The sequence below is a fragment of the Chionomys nivalis genome, chromosome 4, assembly GCF_950005125.1.
Source record: "Chionomys nivalis chromosome 4, mChiNiv1.1, whole genome shotgun sequence".
Lineage (NCBI taxonomy): Eukaryota > Metazoa > Chordata > Mammalia > Rodentia > Cricetidae > Chionomys > Chionomys nivalis.
In genome coordinates this window covers 105,764,154-105,784,701 of record NC_080089.1, presented here as the reverse complement: position 1 = coordinate 105,784,701, position 20,548 = coordinate 105,764,154, and the positions used below count along the sequence as shown (strand labels likewise).

Here is a 20,548-nt window from a genome sequence, read left to right as displayed (position 1 = left end):
GGAAGCCTTCCACGTAGGTCATGGCACTCAGAGCTGATGCCAGGCTCCTCTTCCACCACACCCTTCCGCCCCGTCTCAGGGGTGGGGTGGGGGCTGTGCTGGCTTGTTTTATGTCAACTTGACCAAGCTTGAGTTATCTGAAAGGAGGGAACCTCAACTGAGAAAAATCCCTCCATAAATACCGCTGTAGGGCATTTTCTTAATTAGTGATTGATGGGGGAGGCCCCAGCCCCTTGTGGGTGGAGCCACCCCGGCAGGTGGTACTGCATTCTATCAGAAAGCTTGCTGAATAAGCCCTGAGGATCAAGCCCCTAAGCAGCACCCCTCCGTGGCTTCTGCACCCCTCCAGGATCCTGCCCTGTTTGGGTTCCTGTTCAGACTTCGTAAATGACGAACATAAACCGAATAACCCTTTCCTCCCCAGCTTGCTTTTGGCCATGGTGTTCATGGCAGCTATTGAAGCTGCAAGACGGTCCTTTCACACATCTTCGTGCTGTCTAAAACAGCCTTCCCGAGGTCCCAAATCACCCCTCTTTTTCCTCCACCCCCACCTTCAGCACCTGATTTCAGTCACCTAGGACGTCGTCAGCACATCATGACAACGGGTTCCCTCACGCGGGCCTGACATTCAGACCACCAGCCCAGGACTCCAAGGCCTTTCCCCCACCCTCTAGCCTTATGCTCCACAACTCTCCCAGATCTATCCCCACCTCAGCTGGCACGGTCTGCCCTGACTCCCTCGCTCCCATCCACTTCTGCAACTTATAGGAGAGCCCCTTCCGTGTGTGGGGAGTCCGCTCTCAAACCCACTTACTCAAGTGCATTCTCCTTGGAGCTAACTTTATCCCAGAGGGGAGCCTGGCCTCATCCGTACAGATAGGACACTTCCTGGCCCTTCAGGAGTATGAACACCCTTAGGTGCTGGGGTTGTTTCACCCCTTGGGAACCACTGTATACCAAGAATGAAGTGTCCAAATGACCAAAAGACTAGGTTCTCAGAGGTTCTTGAACTCGAGGAGCCATTTGGGCCATGCTTGCTGTTTAAGGATGAGCACAGTTCATCCAAGAGTAGAGGCTCCTCCTGGTGGGAAACACTTCTGGCTCCACAGGCACAAACAAGCTCCCACCTGAAGTGTACAGCTGTGGTGACCTTGGGGGGTGAGGGTGCCTTCTGGGGTGCAGGTGCACTCTGGGGAGTGCTATTAAATTGACTCCCCACTATGGTTCTACACCCCTAATACTCAGGCACCGAACAACACTCCACAAATTCTGTTTACACAAGGCCACCCACGCCATTTAACTGAGGAAGTCAAGGGTCACTGTACCTCTGAAAAGAGGTCAGAGTTCTCAGGGCAGTCCACACCTGTTTTTCACTGTACCTTTAACTACTCCATGCTGCTACCAGCATAGGTCTGAACTAGGCCCACGCCTTTCGAGGGTCCAGGCACATGGGGAGTACTTTGCACCAGGGCATCAAGGATGCAGACAAACCATGGATCTGTAATGATGTCCTCCATCTCTTCTTCTGAGCACACTTCAACATCAAAACCAGGAAGTTCCTCTCCTCCCTACCCCATGGCAAAAAGCTATGCACCAGGCTAGGTTCTGTTCACTTGAACAGACAAAACAGGAAGACAGGAAGGCCCAGCAATCAGAGGGTAAGTCAGTATATTCAAAGTGAGAATCTAGACCTTAGGGCTAACCTCATCTAACACAGTCCTGAGCTAGGACCAAGATGAGGTAAGAAAGGGTGAGTTCTCTCACTCCAGGTAGAACTCCACGTCCCAGATTTCTGAAGTCAATGACAAAACTGAGTCTGATATAAAACCCTTTTAAATAATACAAATTCTTAGATATTTTAATTGAACATTTACAGAAAGTTTTGATAATTATGTAAATAAGTATTACCTACAAAATAAAAAAACACCTGCTGGTCAGCTCCTTAGATGACACTTAGTCTGAGGCTATATGCGCCTTAAGACTGATTATATCACCACCAACAGCCACCTTCACCCTTAGGCCCCTCTGAGGAAGGATCCCAGGGCTAACTGGTCTTGAAGAGCATGTAGAGCACAGGCAATGTGGCCATAAAGGTCACACAGGTGACCAGCGTGCTGCAGATAGTATTTCTGTTGACTTGTGCTTCTAGCCTCTGCCCCATATCGGACAGGGCCAAGACCATGCTCCCTTGTTCCAGCAAAGAGCTGGGCAGGGTCCCATCTACTGGATCTACCGGGCCTAGATGTGCTGCAGCCTTTGCAAGCTGAACCACCCCAGCCATCTGGCTGCAAGTCTTTTCCAGGCCATCAAGCTGCTCTTGTAAACCCTCTAGGCAGGAACGGACCTGCCGAGAATGACTGAGCTGTTCTCTCATGGCAGCTGAAAGGGTTTCTATGTCCTTCCCTTGGGTAGAAGAGGACCCTGTTGGTGACCCGGAGCCCTGGCCCTGCCCGGCGTGCACCAGGCCCCTCAGATCCACCATAAGGTCCTTGAGGTCTCTCTGCTGGAGGGAGTAGCTAGAAGCCTGTTCACGGATAGCCTCCTGGAGACTGACAGGTCCTTTCTGTGCCTCCAGGAGTAAGGCCTTCAGTTCTTGTAGCCGGACACGGTTAACATAGGTGGAGCCAGCCACACCGATCAGAGCTCCGAGGACTGACCCAATGAGGGACCAGTTCTTAGTTCTCTCGGCCCTCGTGCGCTCCTTCTCATGACTCTCCCGCACAGCTGCGGAGAAGAGAGAGAACTTCTCCCGCTCTGAGTCTTCTGCATGCACGTATGCTGCTCGGAGCCTCTTCTCCTCCTGTGGGAGCAAAGTGGTGTCAGGCAGCAACCAGCAGCTTGTGACTGCAGCCAGTGGCACAGGGCCACTCCCCTGCCCCTGGCTCCACAAATACCTGCTGCCTGAAGAAGACAAAAAACACCTGGCTGGCGGTAGGAGCAGAGCTGGGTGTGTGTGTGTGTGTGTGTGTGTGTGAAAGGCAGCCACAAGATCTTCCCACTGGGCAGTCATGGAGAACGCATCTCTAGGAAATAAGTGGGTGGCATTCCCTGAGCCAGCACCTCCACAGGCTCTTCAATCATTTGGGTGTCAGTCCTTTGCTGGACTCTTCGCCCAGTACTCAGGAAAGAGCAGGCACACAGGCTCCGGAAGCCTGGGGGCCATGGCCACCTTAGGAGCTTCTAATTAACAGTCAGGGTTAAACTCCTCCACAACCTGCTGTGCTGGGGCCTAGGGCCCTGTGCAGGTGCCCGAGGGCTGCTTCCTGAGGGGCTTACCTGCAGCATCCGGTGCTCCACAGTGGCCAGTTCCAGGTACTGGTTGTCCTCCCTGGAGATCCGATCCAAACGGTCCCTCACCTCCTTCAGCTTAGCCTGCTGTGCCTCTAAATTCTCCCGAGCCTCTCGGACAAGGCCACGAGCCACCATGAACACTTTCTCTGCCTGCAGAGAGAACGTCAGATGCCATCAGCCCTTTGTCCATCCCCATCCGGGCTCAGTTTCACAGCTAACAAGGCCACAGCTGAACAGAGGTCACTGGGGTGTCACTGTGAAAGGTAGAAACAGTTCTTGGACCTTAATCCTGGCTCACTCTGGCATGCTCAACATGCAGCTGTAGGCCACGCCCATGTGAAGCACTGGATTTATTCATTCAAGCAGAAATAACATGCCCCTGAGAAACTTGCAAAAAGCAAACAGTGACACAATCTTTGTCCACTAATTCCAGCCAACTCCTGTCGGATGGAAACCACCACGAGGAACCAATGTTCTTATGCTGTTTCCAGTGTGCTGCTGAGGCCTGCAGGACCACCACCAAAGCATCGCTACAGCCTCCAGCTGATGGCCCTGGAAGTTCCAACTCAGCAAAGCTCACTGGTACAAACAGTGTCCAAGGAGAGGGGACGCCAGTGCCTAAGCCTCAGTCTCCTCCTCCCATGCCACACGGCTCTGTGCCTGGGTGGGGCGGGTGATGGGTGTACTTCCGCTGCCACCAAGGATTTGAAAACCACAGGCGGCTCTGTCTACTTCCCAATACAATGTTTCCCAGTGCCCTTTGCCTTCACACCATAGGCAAAATCCACAAAGGACAATTTGCTGGCCTAATACAATTGGGGAGTCATAGGCTAGGGCATTTTAGCAGAGTGGTTATAATTACAGAGAGACCTTCACCCCAGTAGAACAGACCCAGATTTCCGTGTGAGAGAGTCAAATGTTTCTACCAGTGATGTTCATTTCAGAAAAGGCAAGTCTGAGCTGGTGTGGTACCCACGCCTATAATCTCAGCTCTGAGGCAGGAAGATCACAAGTTCGCAGCCAGCTAGAATATACTGTAAGTTCGGGGCCAGACTGGACTTTGGACAAAACCCTGTCTTAGAAAGAAAAGATGGCCAGCTGTGGTAGCACACAGCTGAAATCCCAGGCTCAGAAGGTGGACACAGGAAGATAAGGAGTTCGGCTACAGAGAGACTCCAAGGCCAGTCAAGGACACGGAAGGCCTCGTCATCACGTGTGCCGCTGGGAACTGTTTCATTAGGAACCCAAGTTGTATTTCCCCAAACGAAGGCAAAGGCAAGCACCCTGGCTCCTCTCCTCACCTCGGTTACATTCCCCTGGGCCTCTCGAACTTCATTGAGTCCCACAAACTCTTCGTATCTGTCCCACCAAGCCTTGGCTGTAGAGGCTGCTTGCTGCTGAATGGTGTGGCCCAGTGTTCTTCCCAGTGTGGGGAGGCGGTGATACAACCCTAAGGCTGCGGCCTCTGGTCGCTTCTCTCTGGGCTGGTTGGGACCAGGACTGCATAGAGTCCTTGTCACAAGGAGGTCCATTCCCAAGAAGCTTTTCCGTACCAGTACATGGGGCATGCCCACAATGTGCTGCATGGCAAACACGGGGTTGTACCGTGTCATTGGAGGAGCTGTGAGGAAGAGACCAGACAGATGAGCCCCTGACCAAGAAAGGCTAGGCTTCAGGAGGGTCTCCAACGCTAGGCCTGGTGCTGAACAGACTAAATTCCGCCCCTACAGCAAGGGGAAGGCCAGGCTTTCCTATGAGTCTGCAGGAAAAAGCTCATCAGGGCATCATGCCTTTGCTCTCTTACCATGAAGCCTTAAAAACCACCTCCCCTGCTGTTTGGCTGAGGGCTTCACCCCAGGCCCCTGGCATACATATATACAAGGAGCCTAAAAAATGTTTAGTTAAACGCATCACCTCAACCCCTAACATCTTTATCCGAAAAATCCTGGAATGTTTGGCTGGGGGCTTCACCCCAGCTCCTGGCATAAGCCCCCTCCCCTTGGAGTGGCTGCAGTCCAGACTCCACCTCCAAGAAAGACCACCAAATGGTGACCCCCCCCCAGAGTCAAGATCACTCCCACAGGCTATTTAAGCTGCCCCCCAGAGAAAGAACACATGGTCTCCCCTTTTCCCTTTCCAGTGGTCGTTCCAGTTCTCCTTTCACCCCTGTGTTTTTCTAGGGTGCCACCCGGGAGTGCTGGCATTCTTTTTTTTTTCTTGGTTTTTCGAGACAGGGTTTCCCTGTAGCTTTGGAGCCTGTCCTGGAACCTGGAACTAGTTCTTGTAGACCAGGCTGACCTCGAACTCACAGAGATCTTCCTGTCTCTGCCTCCTGAGTGCTGGGATTAAAGGCATGCACCACCACTGCCCGGCATGCTGGCATTCTCAAACCTGAGCATTTTCTAATTTGGTCTAATTGGGATTATTGCGTCGGCGGAGAGGTTTGTTGGTCAGAAAATACTTTACACCTCTCACCCCCCAACTACATACATACCATCTCCTAGGTCTCTGACAGGACCTAGGTGAGAATCTTGGTGCTTGCTTTTTCGGCTAATGCCAGAGAAAATCCTCAAACCTGGGTTGCCCATGCTGACAAAAAGATTAACAAAGGCCCTGTGGACTGGTCTGATGGTACAGGTTTGTAATCCTAGCTCTTTGAAGCTGATGCAGAAGGCCTGAAGTTCAAGGACAGCCTAGTCTATACAGCAAGTTGCAGGCTAGCCAGGGCTACACAGTGAGACCCTGTCTCAAACAGCAACAGTAAACAAAATAATAATAAAAATAACAAAAAGTAAAGATGCGTTTTAAGGACTAGGCATATAGCTCAGTGACAGAGCACTTGTCTAGCATGCCTGCAACCCTAAGTTCAATCCCCAGTCCTGCAAAAACACAAAAAAAGCTCCCTTGGGAGTGGTGGAACTAAGAACGAGGGGGAAAGTTAACTTTCAGAGTCGTTTTTATCCAAGTCCCTCACATCTAACTTCCAGAATTACTGAGCTTGCCACTAGCTCTCCTCTGAAAGGACAATTCCAGGGAGGGAAAACCTGTTTTCCCCGTGCTTTTCTTAGGTTCAGGTCACACCATCACTCTGCCCTCCCACTGACTTTTCAGGCTCCCAAGTCCCTGTCTCACATTTCTCAGTTTCCTCCCCAGCCCCAGCCACTGCTCAGCATGGCAGGCTTCTCTGCTCGCTTTCAGGTTTGGGCCCTAACAACACCTACTTCCTCTGACCTGAACAGGACAGGGAGTACCCAGAATCAGGCACTGCCCCAGCCCAAGAACAGAATGGACTCAGAAACCCAAAGGGAGGGCTAGGTTACCCAGAATCTCAGAAAAACCTGGCAGTGTCCTCTGGTCAAACCACATTAAGCCCTAAAACGCTGACCAGAGCGACATCTGGTGGCCAACCAGAGAAAGCAAAGGGAGTCGGCCACAGAAGAGGAGGAAGGGCCAAGTGGAGAACACAGAAAGGCTTCCTCAAACTGTGGCTGGGATTTTTCCTTAGTTTCAAGACATAAAACTTCTCACAGGTGGTAACTACAAGATGTCAGGATAATTTTGATAATTTATTCTCTATATATATTAACTAGATCACACGGAAAAGATATATGTAAACAAACACAGGTATGGGGGGTGCTTCCTCACGTACAGGCCTGCTTGCAGCATCAGAGAGACTCTTGGTCCTTTTGAAAACAAAGCTGGATAGACAGGGACACACCCTCTGGTCAAAGTAGGCTCCAGCTGAGAGCCCCAGAAAAGGGCATCTCTGTGACACTGGTTCCAAGCTGGAGCTCTACCTGAACTCTGGAGGACCATGCCCAAGGCAGCCTACAATATTCGTGCCCTGGTGGTTGGGTGATCATCCTAAGCCCCAACACCAGGGCCCTCAGAACAGAGGTTACAGCCCCAGAATAGTTCTGTAAATACACTTTTCATTACAGCCGAGCACAATCCCCACTGTCCTTCCCAGCAACACTTGGTAGGAATGAGTTGGCCACTGCATTTACTGCAGCCTCACACCTCCCCCTCTATCGCCCTCCACAGCCCTCTCAGTGTTGGGGACCAAACCCAGCAGAGCCTGGCAATGCTGGACAAGCCCTGTATCACTACACCCACAGCTGCTTGCCAGCTCTCTTGACCCCATTCTATGGTTCAGAGGTCCCTGAAATTAAGAGGCACTCAGACATCTCTGATTGCCCTACAGCCTTCAAAGTCCCCATCTCTTCCTGAGGTCACTGCTTCCTTTCAACTTCCCCCAGCCTTTCAGTCCAGCTCCTGGCTTGTCCTCCGCTGGCTGTTTGCTCTAAGTGCCCTGGAACATCACTTATACCTGGCAGAGAGGAGCCTGAAACCTTGTTTTTGACACAGCAGCTCAAGGGTCTGCTAAGACACGAGGAAGAGCAGAGTCTCCAGTTTCCAAGTCACTTGGCATAAAGAGATCCGGCAGAAGGCAGTAAGCTCAGGCCCTCCCAACCTCCCCCCTCTTTCTTCTTTCCATAGCCTTATTCTGCTCCGACCACTTTGACACACTAAGCATGACCTGCATAACTCTGTGCCCTGCTGTCTCCCCCAGCGACATTCCGCTTCCTCCATGAGACTGTGGCTCATCTGTCTCCTCAATTGTCCCCTTGCAGTAAAGCCTTCCTTACTAGTCACCTTTCCTGCTGTCTGTATCAGATATGTATTTCCTAGCACAAACACACACTTGGTAATAGCAGAAACTTCAAAGAGAAAAATGTCAATACTCCCAGCTTGTTGCCCTCTCTACGCCCTCCTTCCAGCCTCTCCTTGCCACCCCATCACACACTGCTTGTCTCTCAATTTCAACAACATCCATCCACAGGTGTCTTATAGGACCCTCAACCAACAAGGGAAAAATTATGCTGGCAGAGGAAAAGCTGGGAAGCTCTTGGAGTTGTCTACAACATGGAAGGTGGCCAATGCAGCTAAAAGGTAAGGCAGAGATGGTTGAGGGGGTGAGGCTGGAAGATGGACAGAGGTCATACTAAGCAGGAGCCTAAGGACGGAGTTCAGATTCTTGCCCTTTCAGATCAGGTCTCCCACTACCACCAGATGGCTGCTTGCTTCCTACCCTGCCTTCTTCACGCTTTTGTCATGTGGCTTTTTTGTTTTGCTTTGTTTTTTTTCTTCTAGACAGGGTTTTTCTGTAGCTTTGGAGCCTGTCCTGGAACTTGCTTTGTATACCAGGCTGGCGTCAAACTCACAAAGACCTGCCTGTCTCTGCCTCCTGAGTGCTGGGATTAAAGGCGTGTGCCACCACCACCCGGCCTGTCATCTGTCTATTACCCTCTCTTGCAGCTGATAGTTTGCTTGTTTCTCACCAAGAAACTTGAAATGGGGAGGGGGCACCTCTACAGATTCTAGCAGCCTTTCTCAGTTGTCAGTGTCTGCCCAGCCACAGCCCCTTACTGCAGTGCTTGGAGTTAAACCCAGAATCTTGCCGGGTGGGCAGTGATGGCGTGTGCCTTTAATCCCAACACTTGGGAGGCAGAGGCAGGCAGATCTCTGTGAGTTCGAGGCCAGCCTGGTCTACACAGTGAGTTCCAGGACAGTCAGGACTGTTACACAGAGAAACCCTGTCTCAAATAACGAACGAACGAAAGAAAGAAAGAAAGAAGAAAAAAAGCAAGAAAAGAATAGAAGTAAGAATTTTGCACATGCTAAGCAAGCAGTGATCTAGATCTCTAGTCCTCACTTTCTCCCGCCTCTTAGGAAGAGCAATACGCAGCCTCCGACACTGCTCAGTCATTGAGACCACCTCATCTAGCAAGTGCCCCATCTCTTTGTCCCTGTGTGCCCTCAGATGCTTTGACAGATTGCCAGACCCCCATCTCTACTGTTCTCCTCCCATTTAAACCCTCTCTGCAATTGCCTTTGCATCCACCCTTGTCCAGATATGTATCTGCTCAAATGTCACCTGTTTCTTGTAGATCACCTCCTCCACTAAATATGATGGGCAGTCCTGGATCCTCATGGCATTTGCCCTTCATCGGCCTGTGCCTTGTGAGAGCTACCTCTTCATTCAAAAGCCACTTCAATTGGCTTCACTTGTCCTCATCTCCCTAATGGCCAGACACAGTGCTCAGGTTCCTCTTGCATACAGTTTTCTGGATTTAAAAATGCTAGAGGGGGCTGAGACGGCTCAGTGGTGAAGAGAGCATACTGGTCTTGCAGAGGAGACAAATTTGGTTCCCAGTATGCAGATGGGTGCTTGCCGCCACCTGTGACTCCACCTACAGGGAGTCATTGCCCTCTTCTGGCCTCCATGGACACATGCATTTATATGCACATTCCTCCAGACAGACATACATATGTACATGTAATTAAAATAAAATATAAGGGCTAGGGGTAGTGGTACAAGCCTTTAATCCTAGCACCAAAGAAGCAGAGGCAGGCAGATCTCTATGAGTTCAAGGCCAGCCTGGTCTACATAGTAAGTTCCAGGTCAGCCAAGGATACAGAGATGCTGTCTCGAAAATAAATAAATAAATAAATAAATAAATAAATAAAAAGCTGGGCATATAACTTTAACCCCAGCACTCGGGAGGTAGAAGCAGCCAGATCTCTATGAGTTTGAGACCAGCCTGATCCACAGAGGGACTTCCAGAACAGCAAGGACTACACAGGGAAACCCTGTCTTGAAAAACAAAAAACAGCCACCACCAATAATAATATATATCACATATATATAATATTACATTACACACATATATAATAGAACATATTTTTAAATAATTTACATTATAATTGGGTATGACACATGTCTTTTAATCCAAGCACACATAAGGCAGAAGCAGGCAGATCTTTGTGCGTTCTAGACTAATCCAGACTACACATTAAGCCCCTGTCTCAAAAACAAACTCAAAAAACTGGTTTTGGGGTTGGAGAGAAGCCTCAGGGGTTAGGGATAATTGCTACTCTTTTAGAGGTCCAGGGTTTAGTTCCCAGGACCTGTATCACATGGCTCACAATCACCTGTAATTCCAGCTCTAGGGGCTCTGACTCCCTTTTCTGGCTTCCAGAGGCACTGCATGCATGTGGTACATGGATGGACAAGCAGGCACACACACATACCCATAAAAATTAAAAATCTATTAATGAACCAAAACAAAATGCTGCAAGGCTAGGGATGTAGGTAGGGGGTACAGTATTTCCCTCGCATGGGGGAAGTGCTGGGCTACATCCCCAATGTTGGAGAAGAATGCAAAAGCATTCCTCATACTCAAAACGATGCTCATACCCGCCATCCCAACTCTCGGGAGGCTGGCAGGCAGGCGGACTTCCAAGTCCCAGGCTAGTCCAGTCTACACAGTGAATCTGTTTCTTTTCTTTCTTCTCCCTGCCATCCCCGCTCCGGTTTGTTGAGACAGAATTTTTCTGTGTAGCCCTGGCTGTCCTAGAACTCACAGAGATCCTCCTGCCTCTGCCTCCTAAGTGCTGGGATTAAAGCTGCGTGCCACCACTGCCCAGGGAGTCTCTGTTTCAAACCCCAGAGAGAGCAAGAGGAAATACTTCTATCATTGGTTGTAGTAATATTTGCATAATCTTTCATGCATTAAAAAAAATCACTGAATTGTACAAATTAAGTAGCTTAGTTATACAGTTATATAGTGAGTTTTAGATCAGTAAAGCTGTATTAAAGAATAACTGTCTCGAAAAACCAAGAAGAAGAAGAAGAAGAAGAAGAAGAAGAAGAAGAAGAAGAAGAAGAAGAAGAAGAAGAAGAAGAAGAAGAAGAAGAACTGGGATGGAGAGACGGTTAAGAGGGAATATAAACTAGTTTGGTTACTAGCACTCACACTGGGCAGCTCGCAATTGCCTGTAACTCCAAGTCTGGGGTACCTGATGGCTCTAAGCTTCTGAGCGTTCTCTTGCTCGCTCACTCTCTTTTACACACACACACACACACACACACTCATAATTAAAAATAATATTTTTTCCAAAAGCTGGGAGTATAGTTGTCTAACATGTGTAAGACCCTCGTGCACACACACATCCCACATCTGTGACTTCTTCAGTCAAGACTTTTTCTCCAGATTCTATATTACCTAAATGTCCAGCCAATATCACTGCTTGAAAATCTAATCTAGCCGGGCGGTGGTGGCGCACGCCTTTAATCCCAGCACTCGGGAGGCAGAGGCAGGCGGATCTCTGTGAGTTCGAGACCAGCCTGGTCTACAAGAGCTAGTTCCAGGACAGGCTCCAAAAAACCACAGAGAAACCCTGTCTCGAAAAACCAAAAAAAAAAAAAAAAAAAAAAAAAGAAAATCTAATCTAACTTTATCTACCAAACTGCTTTTGCCATACTCTTCTCCACCATGGTTTACGGTAATTCACGTACAAATGCTAGACTGACAACCTCACATAACCCTAGACCCTCAGTTTTTCTCTCTGATCTCAATCCACTCGATTAGCAAAATTCCACTGACTTTCTAAAACCAGGTGCCCGTCCCTTCTAGCTCTGCCAGGGCTACAAAGTGGTTTCAATGACCAACACTCTGCGGCTGGACTATCTCTGCTGGGCTTCTGCCTCTCTACTCCAGTCTCTGAGGTCAGCTATCAACAAACAGCCAGTGGTCTTTTCAGATGCTGGCAATCTCAGGTCTCTGTCTGCTTAAATTCTTCAACAGTCCCATGTTTCTTTCAAGGCAAAAGTCAAAGTCTTCACAGCTTACAGGGGATCTGACTCATTCCTCTCTGACTGCACTTCCCACTAGGGTCTCTTTTCTCCCTCCCTTCAGTTATGAAGGTCTGGACCGCGGGAGGCAATCCCTCACCTCAGGGTCTTGGTACTGGCTAGCTGATCCCTGCTTATAGTTGTCTCCGTGGCCTTGGTCAAGTCCTGCTCAAATAGTCCATTAAGTCCCCCTATCAAAAAGCGACATCTTACCCCCGCCCCAGGGAACATTCCATAACCACTTTCTTTGCGTCTTTTTTCTCCCTAGACAGGTCACATAATATGTGATACATAGTTTACTTATTTGCTTTGCTGTAGGTTTGCCTTGCTACAATGTCAGCTTTGCTGAATCCCCCAGTCCAGAGTACTGTCTATATAGTACACAGTCAACAAAAATGAACTAGAAGAAGAATTTGCAAACGGTTACACTCATTATTTCATAAAGTCCAAACTTCTTCCCGCGGCTTCCGAAGCTGAGGACCAAGTGATGTTGGCCACGGCCATCTCCCATTCTCCATCGTTCCAGCCAGCTGTGCTTTCCTGGGTTCCGGAAAGGAGCTTCGCACGCGCCTGCCCCTCTACCTGCACCACGTTCTTTCTGTGCAGGATGACAGGCCTTATAGCCATACGCCCCCCAGTCCCCCCCCCCCCCCGAGGTTTCGGATCGTCCCCCCGGAAGAAAGAGCCTTCCGCCTCGTACCTTAAGAGCCTAAGCCTATTAGGCTCCAGCGGTAAGCCCCGCGGCTGCCACTCAAATGACCTCTGACCGGGTAGCACCCTCCCCTGGAGAGCGCGTCCTTTAAAAAACGTGAGGGTAACTTCCTGCTTGGAAGCCAATCAGCGAGCCCGCCGCGCGGCATAGGCGCCAGTAGTAAGCTCCGTTTCCGGCTTAGGATCAGGGTCTGGAGAAGGGGGTGTCTGGAGGCGCCATGTCGGGCCGGGAAGGTAAGGCTGTTTGGAGTCTGGGGGACGGATGGACGGGGAAGAACGAATAGGGCGGTGGATGGCGGGGATGGGCCGAGCATGCTCGTGTCGCCCACAGGTGGCAAAAAGAAGCCCCTGAAACAGCCCAAGAAGCAGGCCAAGGAAATGGACGAGGTGAGGACGGGAGCGGAGGCGCGGGCGGGCGCTGAGGGAGTGGGCGACTGGCCTGGAGTGAACCTGCTCTGCCTCTCCGCAGGAAGATAAGGCTTTCAAGCAGAAACAAAAAGAGGAGCAGAAGAAACTCGAGGAGCTAAAAGCCAAGGCCGCGGGGAAGGGACCCCTGGGTAAGTGAGGGTGGAGCACACCTCTGAGAGACAAATGCTCGGAGCCAGTATAGATAGGTACGAGGGACAAACAGGTCTTCTGTTCCTGGGGTCCTTGATGAAATTGCGGGACCCTCGTGTCCACGCTGGCCAAACCCCCGGCTTGTCTTGGCTTTGCAGCAGTACGGAGGGATGGGAGTGGAAATGTGGCCAGAAAATGAAATCTCTTGCCTCGCGGACACCTTGGGCTTCCAGTCCGTTGGGAAGCTACAGAAATGGAAACACGAAAATGTACTCCGAACAGATGCATATCTGTTTGAATATCGTTCAGTTTCTGGCTTCTTTATAGTTTGTTACATTATAACATAGAACTTTTACTTGCTGCTTACATATCTGTAATGTTGAGTCCTGAGTCACCTTTGGGTGTGTCTAAACTAAAAGATAAAAGTCCAGGGTCCTTAATACGTATTTTGCTCTGCGTGCTATTTTGTGTTTATTTGTGACTATGCCGGGAAACAGTGTCCTATGCCCCACGTTTCTCAGTCCACATTGCTAACCCAATCTTCCCCATGGTTCTGCCTCTTAGGAGTGAATTACAGGCCCAGCAGTCCTAATTCTGCATTTAAAAAACGTATTTATTTTTGTGCTTTCTGTGTATGAGTGTTTTTCGTGCATGTCCCTGTACCATGTGTGTGCAGTGCCCTGAGAGACCAGACAAGGGTATCAGATCTCATGAGACTACAGTCACAGATGGTTGTGACCTGGGAATCGAACCCAGGTCCCCTGGAAGAGCAACCAGCACTCTTAACTGCGGAGCTGTCACTCTATTCCCATTTTTTGTTATTTTGTTTTTTAATTGCTTTGCCTCTTATTCTTTTTTATTTCAGTACCTTGCATGCTAGACAAGACCTACACTGTCATTATTATTTTGAGACATGCTTTTACTAATTTTCTCAGGATGGCCTTGAATTTATGATTCTCCTGCCTTCATCTCCTAGATAGCTGAGGTTGGAGTTTGTGCCACCAGTCTGGCTTTGTGTACATTGTAAAAGCACTATTTTGCATTTTCTAACTAGTGCTGATTCTGCCAGGTATCAGTGTGGCATATACTGGAAACTGTCACCCCAAGACCTATTACAGTAGGCTTGATCTCTTGTTATCAACACTGCAATGAAGTCAGGTACCTGGTGCCTTCCTTTAATCTGTGTTTATATTAAAAAGGTTCAAACCTTGAAGTCCTATACAGATTGAGCATTTATAATCTGTAAATCCAAAATGCTCCAGATCTGAAACCTCGTTAGAAGTAGAAAATCTACTCCTGACTTTAGGTGATGAGCTGCAGTCAGAATGCTGAGGAAATGGAAGTGTTATTACATTAACTTCAGACTATATGCATTGCATGTGGGGTGGAAGTGTTATATTACATTAACTTCAAACTATATGCATTGGCTGTGTGTGAAGCATAAATGAGCGTTGTGTTCATAATTGGGTCCCATCCCTGAAATGTGTATATGCAAAAGTCCCCCATGCCCTAAACACTTCTGTTCCCGGGAATTTCTGATAGGGAAATCCAACTGGTAATACTTCTTATTGAACACCATCTATTTTGGGCTTGCTTCCTGTTTGTTTTAAACAAGGTCTCCTGGTATGACATGAACTTCCCTTGAATTCCTTATCCTCTGCCTTGTCCTCAGAATGCTGGGGTGTGACTCTGTGCCTAATTCATCAAAAGATTTGTCATAGTTCTTTTACACCCTCATTCTTTTTTTCCCCCCTCAAGACACGGTTTCTCTATAGCCTTGGCTGTCCTAGAACTCACTATATAGACGAGGCTAGCCTCATTCACAGAGATCCACCTGCCTCTGCTTCTCGAATGCTGGAATTAAAAGTGTGTGCCATCCCTGCTCCGCTTCACCTTTATCCTTATGTTAGGCATAATTAATTGTACAAACATTTCACTAATTACCTACTTAGTACCAAATGTAGTAGCTTTCGTTTTGTTTTGTTTTGTTTTGAGACAGGGTTTCTGTGTGTATCAGCCTGGCTGTTCTGGAACTTGCATTGTAGACCAGGCTAGCCTCAAGCTCACAGAGATCTGCCTGCTTCCACCTCCCTGAGTGCTGGGATTAAAGGTGTGCGCCACCACTGCCCGGCTTTGGAGTGATATTTTTAAATTGAAGGCACAATAAGCCAGTCCAGGAATATAAAATGGGATATAGTGTGTTGTAGTGTGGCAGTTAAGAATATTCAGTTTTTCCTGATGGCGGTGACTTGGCAAGCTCTGGGTCAGTGAGATACCATTTCAAAAAAAAAAAAAAACACTAGGTTGGAAAAAAACACTAGGTTGGTGGGGAATACAACCTAGGGTGAGCTTCTGGCCCACAAATGCAGGCACATAAAATGTGAAAGGAAAAAAAGTATGCAATTAGAAGTTAGGCTTCTTAGGTAGAGCCCTGGCATGCTGGCCTATACCACTAATCCTAACACCTGGGGAGGCTGAGAGAGACTGAGGCAGAAAGATGAATTTTTTGAGATAGGGTTTCTCAACATGTGGGTCACAATCTCTTAGGGTCAAACCACTTTCACATGGGTTGCCTAAGACCATTTGAAAACACCGATATTTGGATTATGATTCATAACAGTAGCAAAATTACAGTTATAGAGTAGCAACAAAAACCATTCTGTGGCTGGGGGTCATCACAACATGAAGAATTGTATTAAAAGGTTGCAGCTTTAGGAAGGCTGGAAATCATTGCTCTCTGTAGTCCTGACTGTGCTGGAACTCAGTATGTAGACTAGGCTGGCCTCAGACACGCCCCTGCCTCCCAAGTGCTGGGGCTAATCACATGTACCACCATACCTGATTAAAACCTTTTTTTCATACAGTGTACGTTTGTTGGCAGAGACTGCTCATTTGTTCCCAGCCTCCCAGACCTGAAATAATCACATAGAAACTATGTTATTTGCAATACTGTTTGGCCAATAGCTTAAGTGTATTTCTAGCTAGCTCTTACATCTTAAATTAACCCATTTCTATTATTTTATATTTTACCACGAGGCTCATGGTTTACCGGCAAGGTTCCGGCACATCTGTCTCCTGCGGTGGCTACGTGGAGTCTTTCTGACTCTGCCTACTTTCTCCTCTATCTCTGCTTGGAATTCCTGCCTTGTTCTATTCTACCCTGTGATAGGTCCAAGGAAGCTTCTTTATTAGCCAATGGTATACAGGGGGGAACCTACATCATATTTTGATCATGTTTTCTCCTCCCCCAGCTCTTTCCAGGTCTTCTCCACTTCCCTACACACCAACTTCTGTGTTCTTTCTCTATTTTAAGAAGGAAAAGAAAATCAAAACAAAAAACCAATGGGGGGAGCCCACAAAAAAAGGAGAGTGAATTCGAAGCCCACCCTTACTGTTTTAAGACTTTACTGTAAACAAAAAATAAAACACCTTAAAAACAGAAAAGACAAACCACCAGATGAGAATTGAGGCTTCTCACATACTAGTTTATAACCTTGAAGTCACCAAACATCCAGAACTACTTACCTGTAACGTGAGTTGCTGTGAGGAACATTAATAAGCCAATCTGAAGGACACAATAGTATAGAGAGTAGTCCGCAGCTCTAGAGTCGTGGCCCCTGCCTCAGCTATGCTCTGTCTTTGTAGGAGAGATGGTGTTGATGAAGGAATTGTGCGTGTTTGTGTCATAGCAAACACCCAGCACAAGAGCCAGGTATTGCCAGGACCCTTGAGGCTTTTTAGCCACAAGTATATTTTTCCCTGATCGACTTTTCTTTTTGCAGCTACAGGTGGAATTAAGAAATCTGGCAAAAAGTAAGCTGTTCCTCATATCTGAGATGATGGTGACCCTCTTCCATTCCTATTTAAACATCTGGATTCCCTGCCATAACATCTTTGCCAACTACAGCTAGAATGAAGTGTTATCCTGGAGCCTGTTAAATATCTGGATCCCCTACTATAACATCATTGCCACCTATAGTTAGAATGAAGTGTTATCCTGGAGCCTGTTGTACATTGTAATAAACTTTTGTAAAAAAAAAAATTATAATAAATAAATAATACAATGGCTCATTGTCTTTAGTGTTCAGCAGTTCCTACCTCAGCTGTGAATTGAAAGTGAACCCAGTCTGGAATTCTGCCAGAGCCTGCTGTTTCGTCTTTGTTGTACTCTGAATTCTGTATCACTTTGAATTAAACCAACTCATTCAAAGGCTATCATTCTTGCGTGGTTCTTTATCTGATGGTATGCTTTTTCGGAGACTAGTAAAAGAAGTATACTTTATAAAGAAAACCACCTGACTTTCATGATATTGAAGTTGCCATATGTTCATGTGTTTAAAGCAATCTGCAATTCAGGCAGAGACAAGGGATCCCTGGAGCAAGCTGGACAGCTAGCTAGCCATATAGGTGAGCTCTGAATTCAGTTGAGACATCCTGCATCAATGAATAAGACTCCCAAGCCTGGGGCTGGAGAGATGGCTCAGGGGTTAAGAGCATTGCCTGCCCTTCCAGAGGTCCTGAGTTCAATTCCCAGCAACCACATGGTAGGTCACAACCATCTGTAATGAGGTCTGGTGCCCTCTTCCTGACTGTAGGCATCCACAGACTGAATATTGTATACATAATAAATAAATATTAAAAAAAAAAAAGACTCCCAAGCCTGGGCTTCAACATGCAAAGGACAAAAAGGCAGATCTTGTTAAACTACAACTCATAATTGTTTTTTGTTGGCTTAACATTCTTCAGTACTTAAAAAAAGAAGCCAAAGTTCTTAAAATCAGGCTCTAAGGCAGTTCTTCTCAACTTTTCTAAGACTATAATCCCTTAATACAGTTCTTGTGGTAACCCCCAATCAAAATTCATTGCTACTCTTTTCATAGTAACTAATTTTGCTACTGTTATGAATCGCAATGTAAATATATGTGACCCTCAAAGGGGTGACAAATTGCCACTGTTGCTCTAAGTGGTCTGGCATTCCTTGCCTTCTGATTTCTACTATTCACCCTCTAGTCCATTTGCAGCCACAGTAGTCTGGGGTAAAGACAAACCTCACTTGTTTTTTTGTTTATTTGCTTGTTTTTGGTTTTGTTTTCCGAGACAGGGTTTCTCTGTGTAGCTTTGGAGCCTGTTCTGAAACTGCTCTGTAGACCAGGCTGGCCTCGAACTCACAGAGATTCACCTGTCTCTGCCTCCTCAGTGCTGGGATTAAAGGCGTGCACCACCACTGCAAGGCTCTCGCTGTGTTTATTGTTTGTTTGCTTGCTAGGTTGCACCCCATGCAGCCCTGGCTGTCCTATGGAGACCAGGCCTGCCTCCCAAGTACTGGGATTAAAGGCATGAGGCACTAATGCCCAGCTCTGTGTTTTCTGTTTGTTTTTGTTAGTGGCTAAAGAATACACAATAGCAAGCACACACACAGATCCTTGCAAAGCAGTGAGGAAACCCAAGCCTTTCACTGTGACCAACTCGATTCCTTCAGTCTTACCTTTAGAAAATCCTAACTCCTTGGAAAACTGAGGCAGGAGGATCACAACTTGAAGACATGACTGAGTAACAGTCACAAAAATGTAAAAAATGGGGCTAGGGATGTAGCTCATGCGAAGAGCCCTAGTTTTCAGACTCCAGTTCTGGAAAAAAAATAGTGACTCTTCCCTGATTATACTCTGTAAAGCAGTAGTTCTTACCAGATGTTATCTGCTACCAACCACTAAGTAAAAAACTCCGAACTAGAAACCAATCTTGTTTGGGAAGGAGGGAGTTGAGATAGGGTCTAATCACAGACTGGCCTGGAACTCGGTCCGTATAGACTAGGAGGGCCTTAACTAAAACCTTTCTGCCTCAGCTGGGATTACCGGTTGGTGCCATCAGGCCCAGAAATGTGATCCTATTTTAGGGGAGACAGGATGCCGGAAATCAAATCCAGAGCCTTGAATATTCTAAGCAAATAACTTTAACACTGTCCAAACCCCATATATATTTCCCAAAAAACCTAATTAATTGAGAGGCACAAGACTTTTCCTCTAGGCCATTCATACAACTGGGAATAGTAATAAACCTTCCCTGAGGATATCTTTTTTATGAGACAGGATCTTATTAAGTAGCTCAGGCAGACCTTGAATTTGTGATTTCCCCAGCCCAAGGCTCCTGAGCAGTTGGAATTACAGGCATGCCCAGCTCACACACCTGTAATCCCAGCACTCGGTCAGCTGATGCAAGAGAATCAGAAACCAACTTGGGGGCTGGAGAGATGGCTCAGCAGTTAATAGCACTGGCTGTTCTAGAGGGCCAGGGTTCAATTCCCAGCACCCACATGGTGACTCACTATAATTCTAGTTCCAGGGGAGCTGATGCCCTTGTCTGGCTTCTGACATACACGTAAGCGAAACACTCATACACATAAAAAACAGCACCTTCTTTGAGTGTTAGGACCATGGGGTCTTGCCAGCTGGCTCCCAGCCCTAAGCTGCTGGAAACAACAATAACAACAACAAACAACAAAAAGTCAGCAGTCATGGCTTCCTGCCCCCCAACGGAAGTTACTTCTCTTTTATTTTCTGGAATCTGATCCTACCTGACAGTGAACAGTCCAGTCTCTTTTCTGAACCACAGACCTTAGTAAGACTTGGGTATTCAGTCAGGCATGGTAACTCACACCTACAATTCTAGCACTTGGCGACTGACAGAGGAGGATTGGAAGTGCTAGGCCATCTCAAGAAACAAAAGCAGCTTGACAGGGTGGTTCGGGTCTATAATCCCAGCAGTCAGAGAGAAGGAAGGACATTTTGGAGTTTCAGGCCAGTTTCAGGTCAATTATATTGGAAAGCTAAGGGAAATTATTAGCAGTTGAAGAAAAAAAAAACTAAGGTAGTTCTAAGTGAGCCAATGCCTTCCGACCTTTGTAGGCACCAGGCATGCGTGTGGTGCACAGACATACATGCAGGCAAAACACTCATATACATAAAAAATAACAAATCTAAAAAAACAGAAGACCTAAGGCATTCTAGACCTGAGCACTCTCTCACCCGATATTTTAGCAGATTGATAGGCTCACAAGCTAAGTCTGGCACCGAGCAAGCGGAGTAGAAAAGTCTCGATCCTGTTGCTCTCCATTCCCCCATTCCCGCTAACTGTTCCGCCCACCACTTCTGCTCACACCCAAGCAAAACCCAACTCTTTGCTCCCCTGTGAAGTTTTACCTCCTCTCTCTGCCGCAGTAACTTCCACCTGGTATCCTTGTCGAAGCTGAATATTTCTCAGTATCATCGCGCATCAGCCTCTTACCCATTTTTC

General features: G+C 47.6%; 1 protein-coding gene and 1 long non-coding RNA gene across 5 annotated transcripts; one reads left to right on the top strand and one right to left on the bottom strand.

Moving 5' to 3' along the window:
* Nucleotides 1-1,837: 1,837 nt before the first annotated feature.
* Ccdc51 (coiled-coil domain containing 51) lies at nt 1,838-20,470 on the bottom strand. Of its 4 annotated transcripts, none has more exons than XM_057767761.1 (4): nt 20,455-20,470; nt 4,593-4,912; nt 3,277-3,441; nt 1,838-2,800 (listed from the first exon to the last, which is right to left on the bottom strand). In XM_057767761.1, exons 2-4 carry the CDS (start codon nt 4,902-4,904, stop codon nt 2,045-2,047), a joined length of 1,233 nt encoding a protein of 410 aa, XP_057623744.1. In that variant the 5' UTR covers nt 4,905-4,912; nt 20,455-20,470; the 3' UTR covers nt 1,838-2,044. The 4 variants fall into 4 exon arrangements, with proteins under 4 accessions (XP_057623744.1, XP_057623741.1, XP_057623742.1 ...); XM_057767758.1 differs by lacking the exon at nt 20,455-20,470 and adding an exon at nt 12,690-13,113; XM_057767759.1 differs by lacking the exon at nt 20,455-20,470 and adding an exon at nt 12,417-12,579.
* On the top strand, nt 12,835-17,467 carry LOC130873160 (uncharacterized). Its single transcript, XR_009057008.1, has 4 exons — nt 12,835-12,934; nt 13,032-13,087; nt 13,170-13,257; nt 17,041-17,467. It is a non-coding gene; the product is annotated as an uncharacterized LOC130873160 (long non-coding RNA).
* Nucleotides 20,471-20,548: the final 78 nt, after the last annotated feature.

Excerpts from the sequence above, each read along its gene's own strand:
- Ccdc51 (XM_057767761.1), bottom strand. The coding sequence starts at position 4,904 with ATGACACGGTACAACCCCGTGTTTGCCATGCAGCACATTGTGGGCATG. Across the intron at positions 3,442-4,592 it reads CCCAGGGGAATGTAACCGAG|GCAGAGAAAGTGTTCATGGT; the intron begins GTGAGGAGAGGA and ends TTCTCTCTGCAG. Across the intron at positions 2,801-3,276 it reads TGGAGCACCGGATGCTGCAG|GAGGAGAAGAGGCTCCGAGC; the intron begins GTAAGCCCCTCA and ends TTGCTCCCACAG.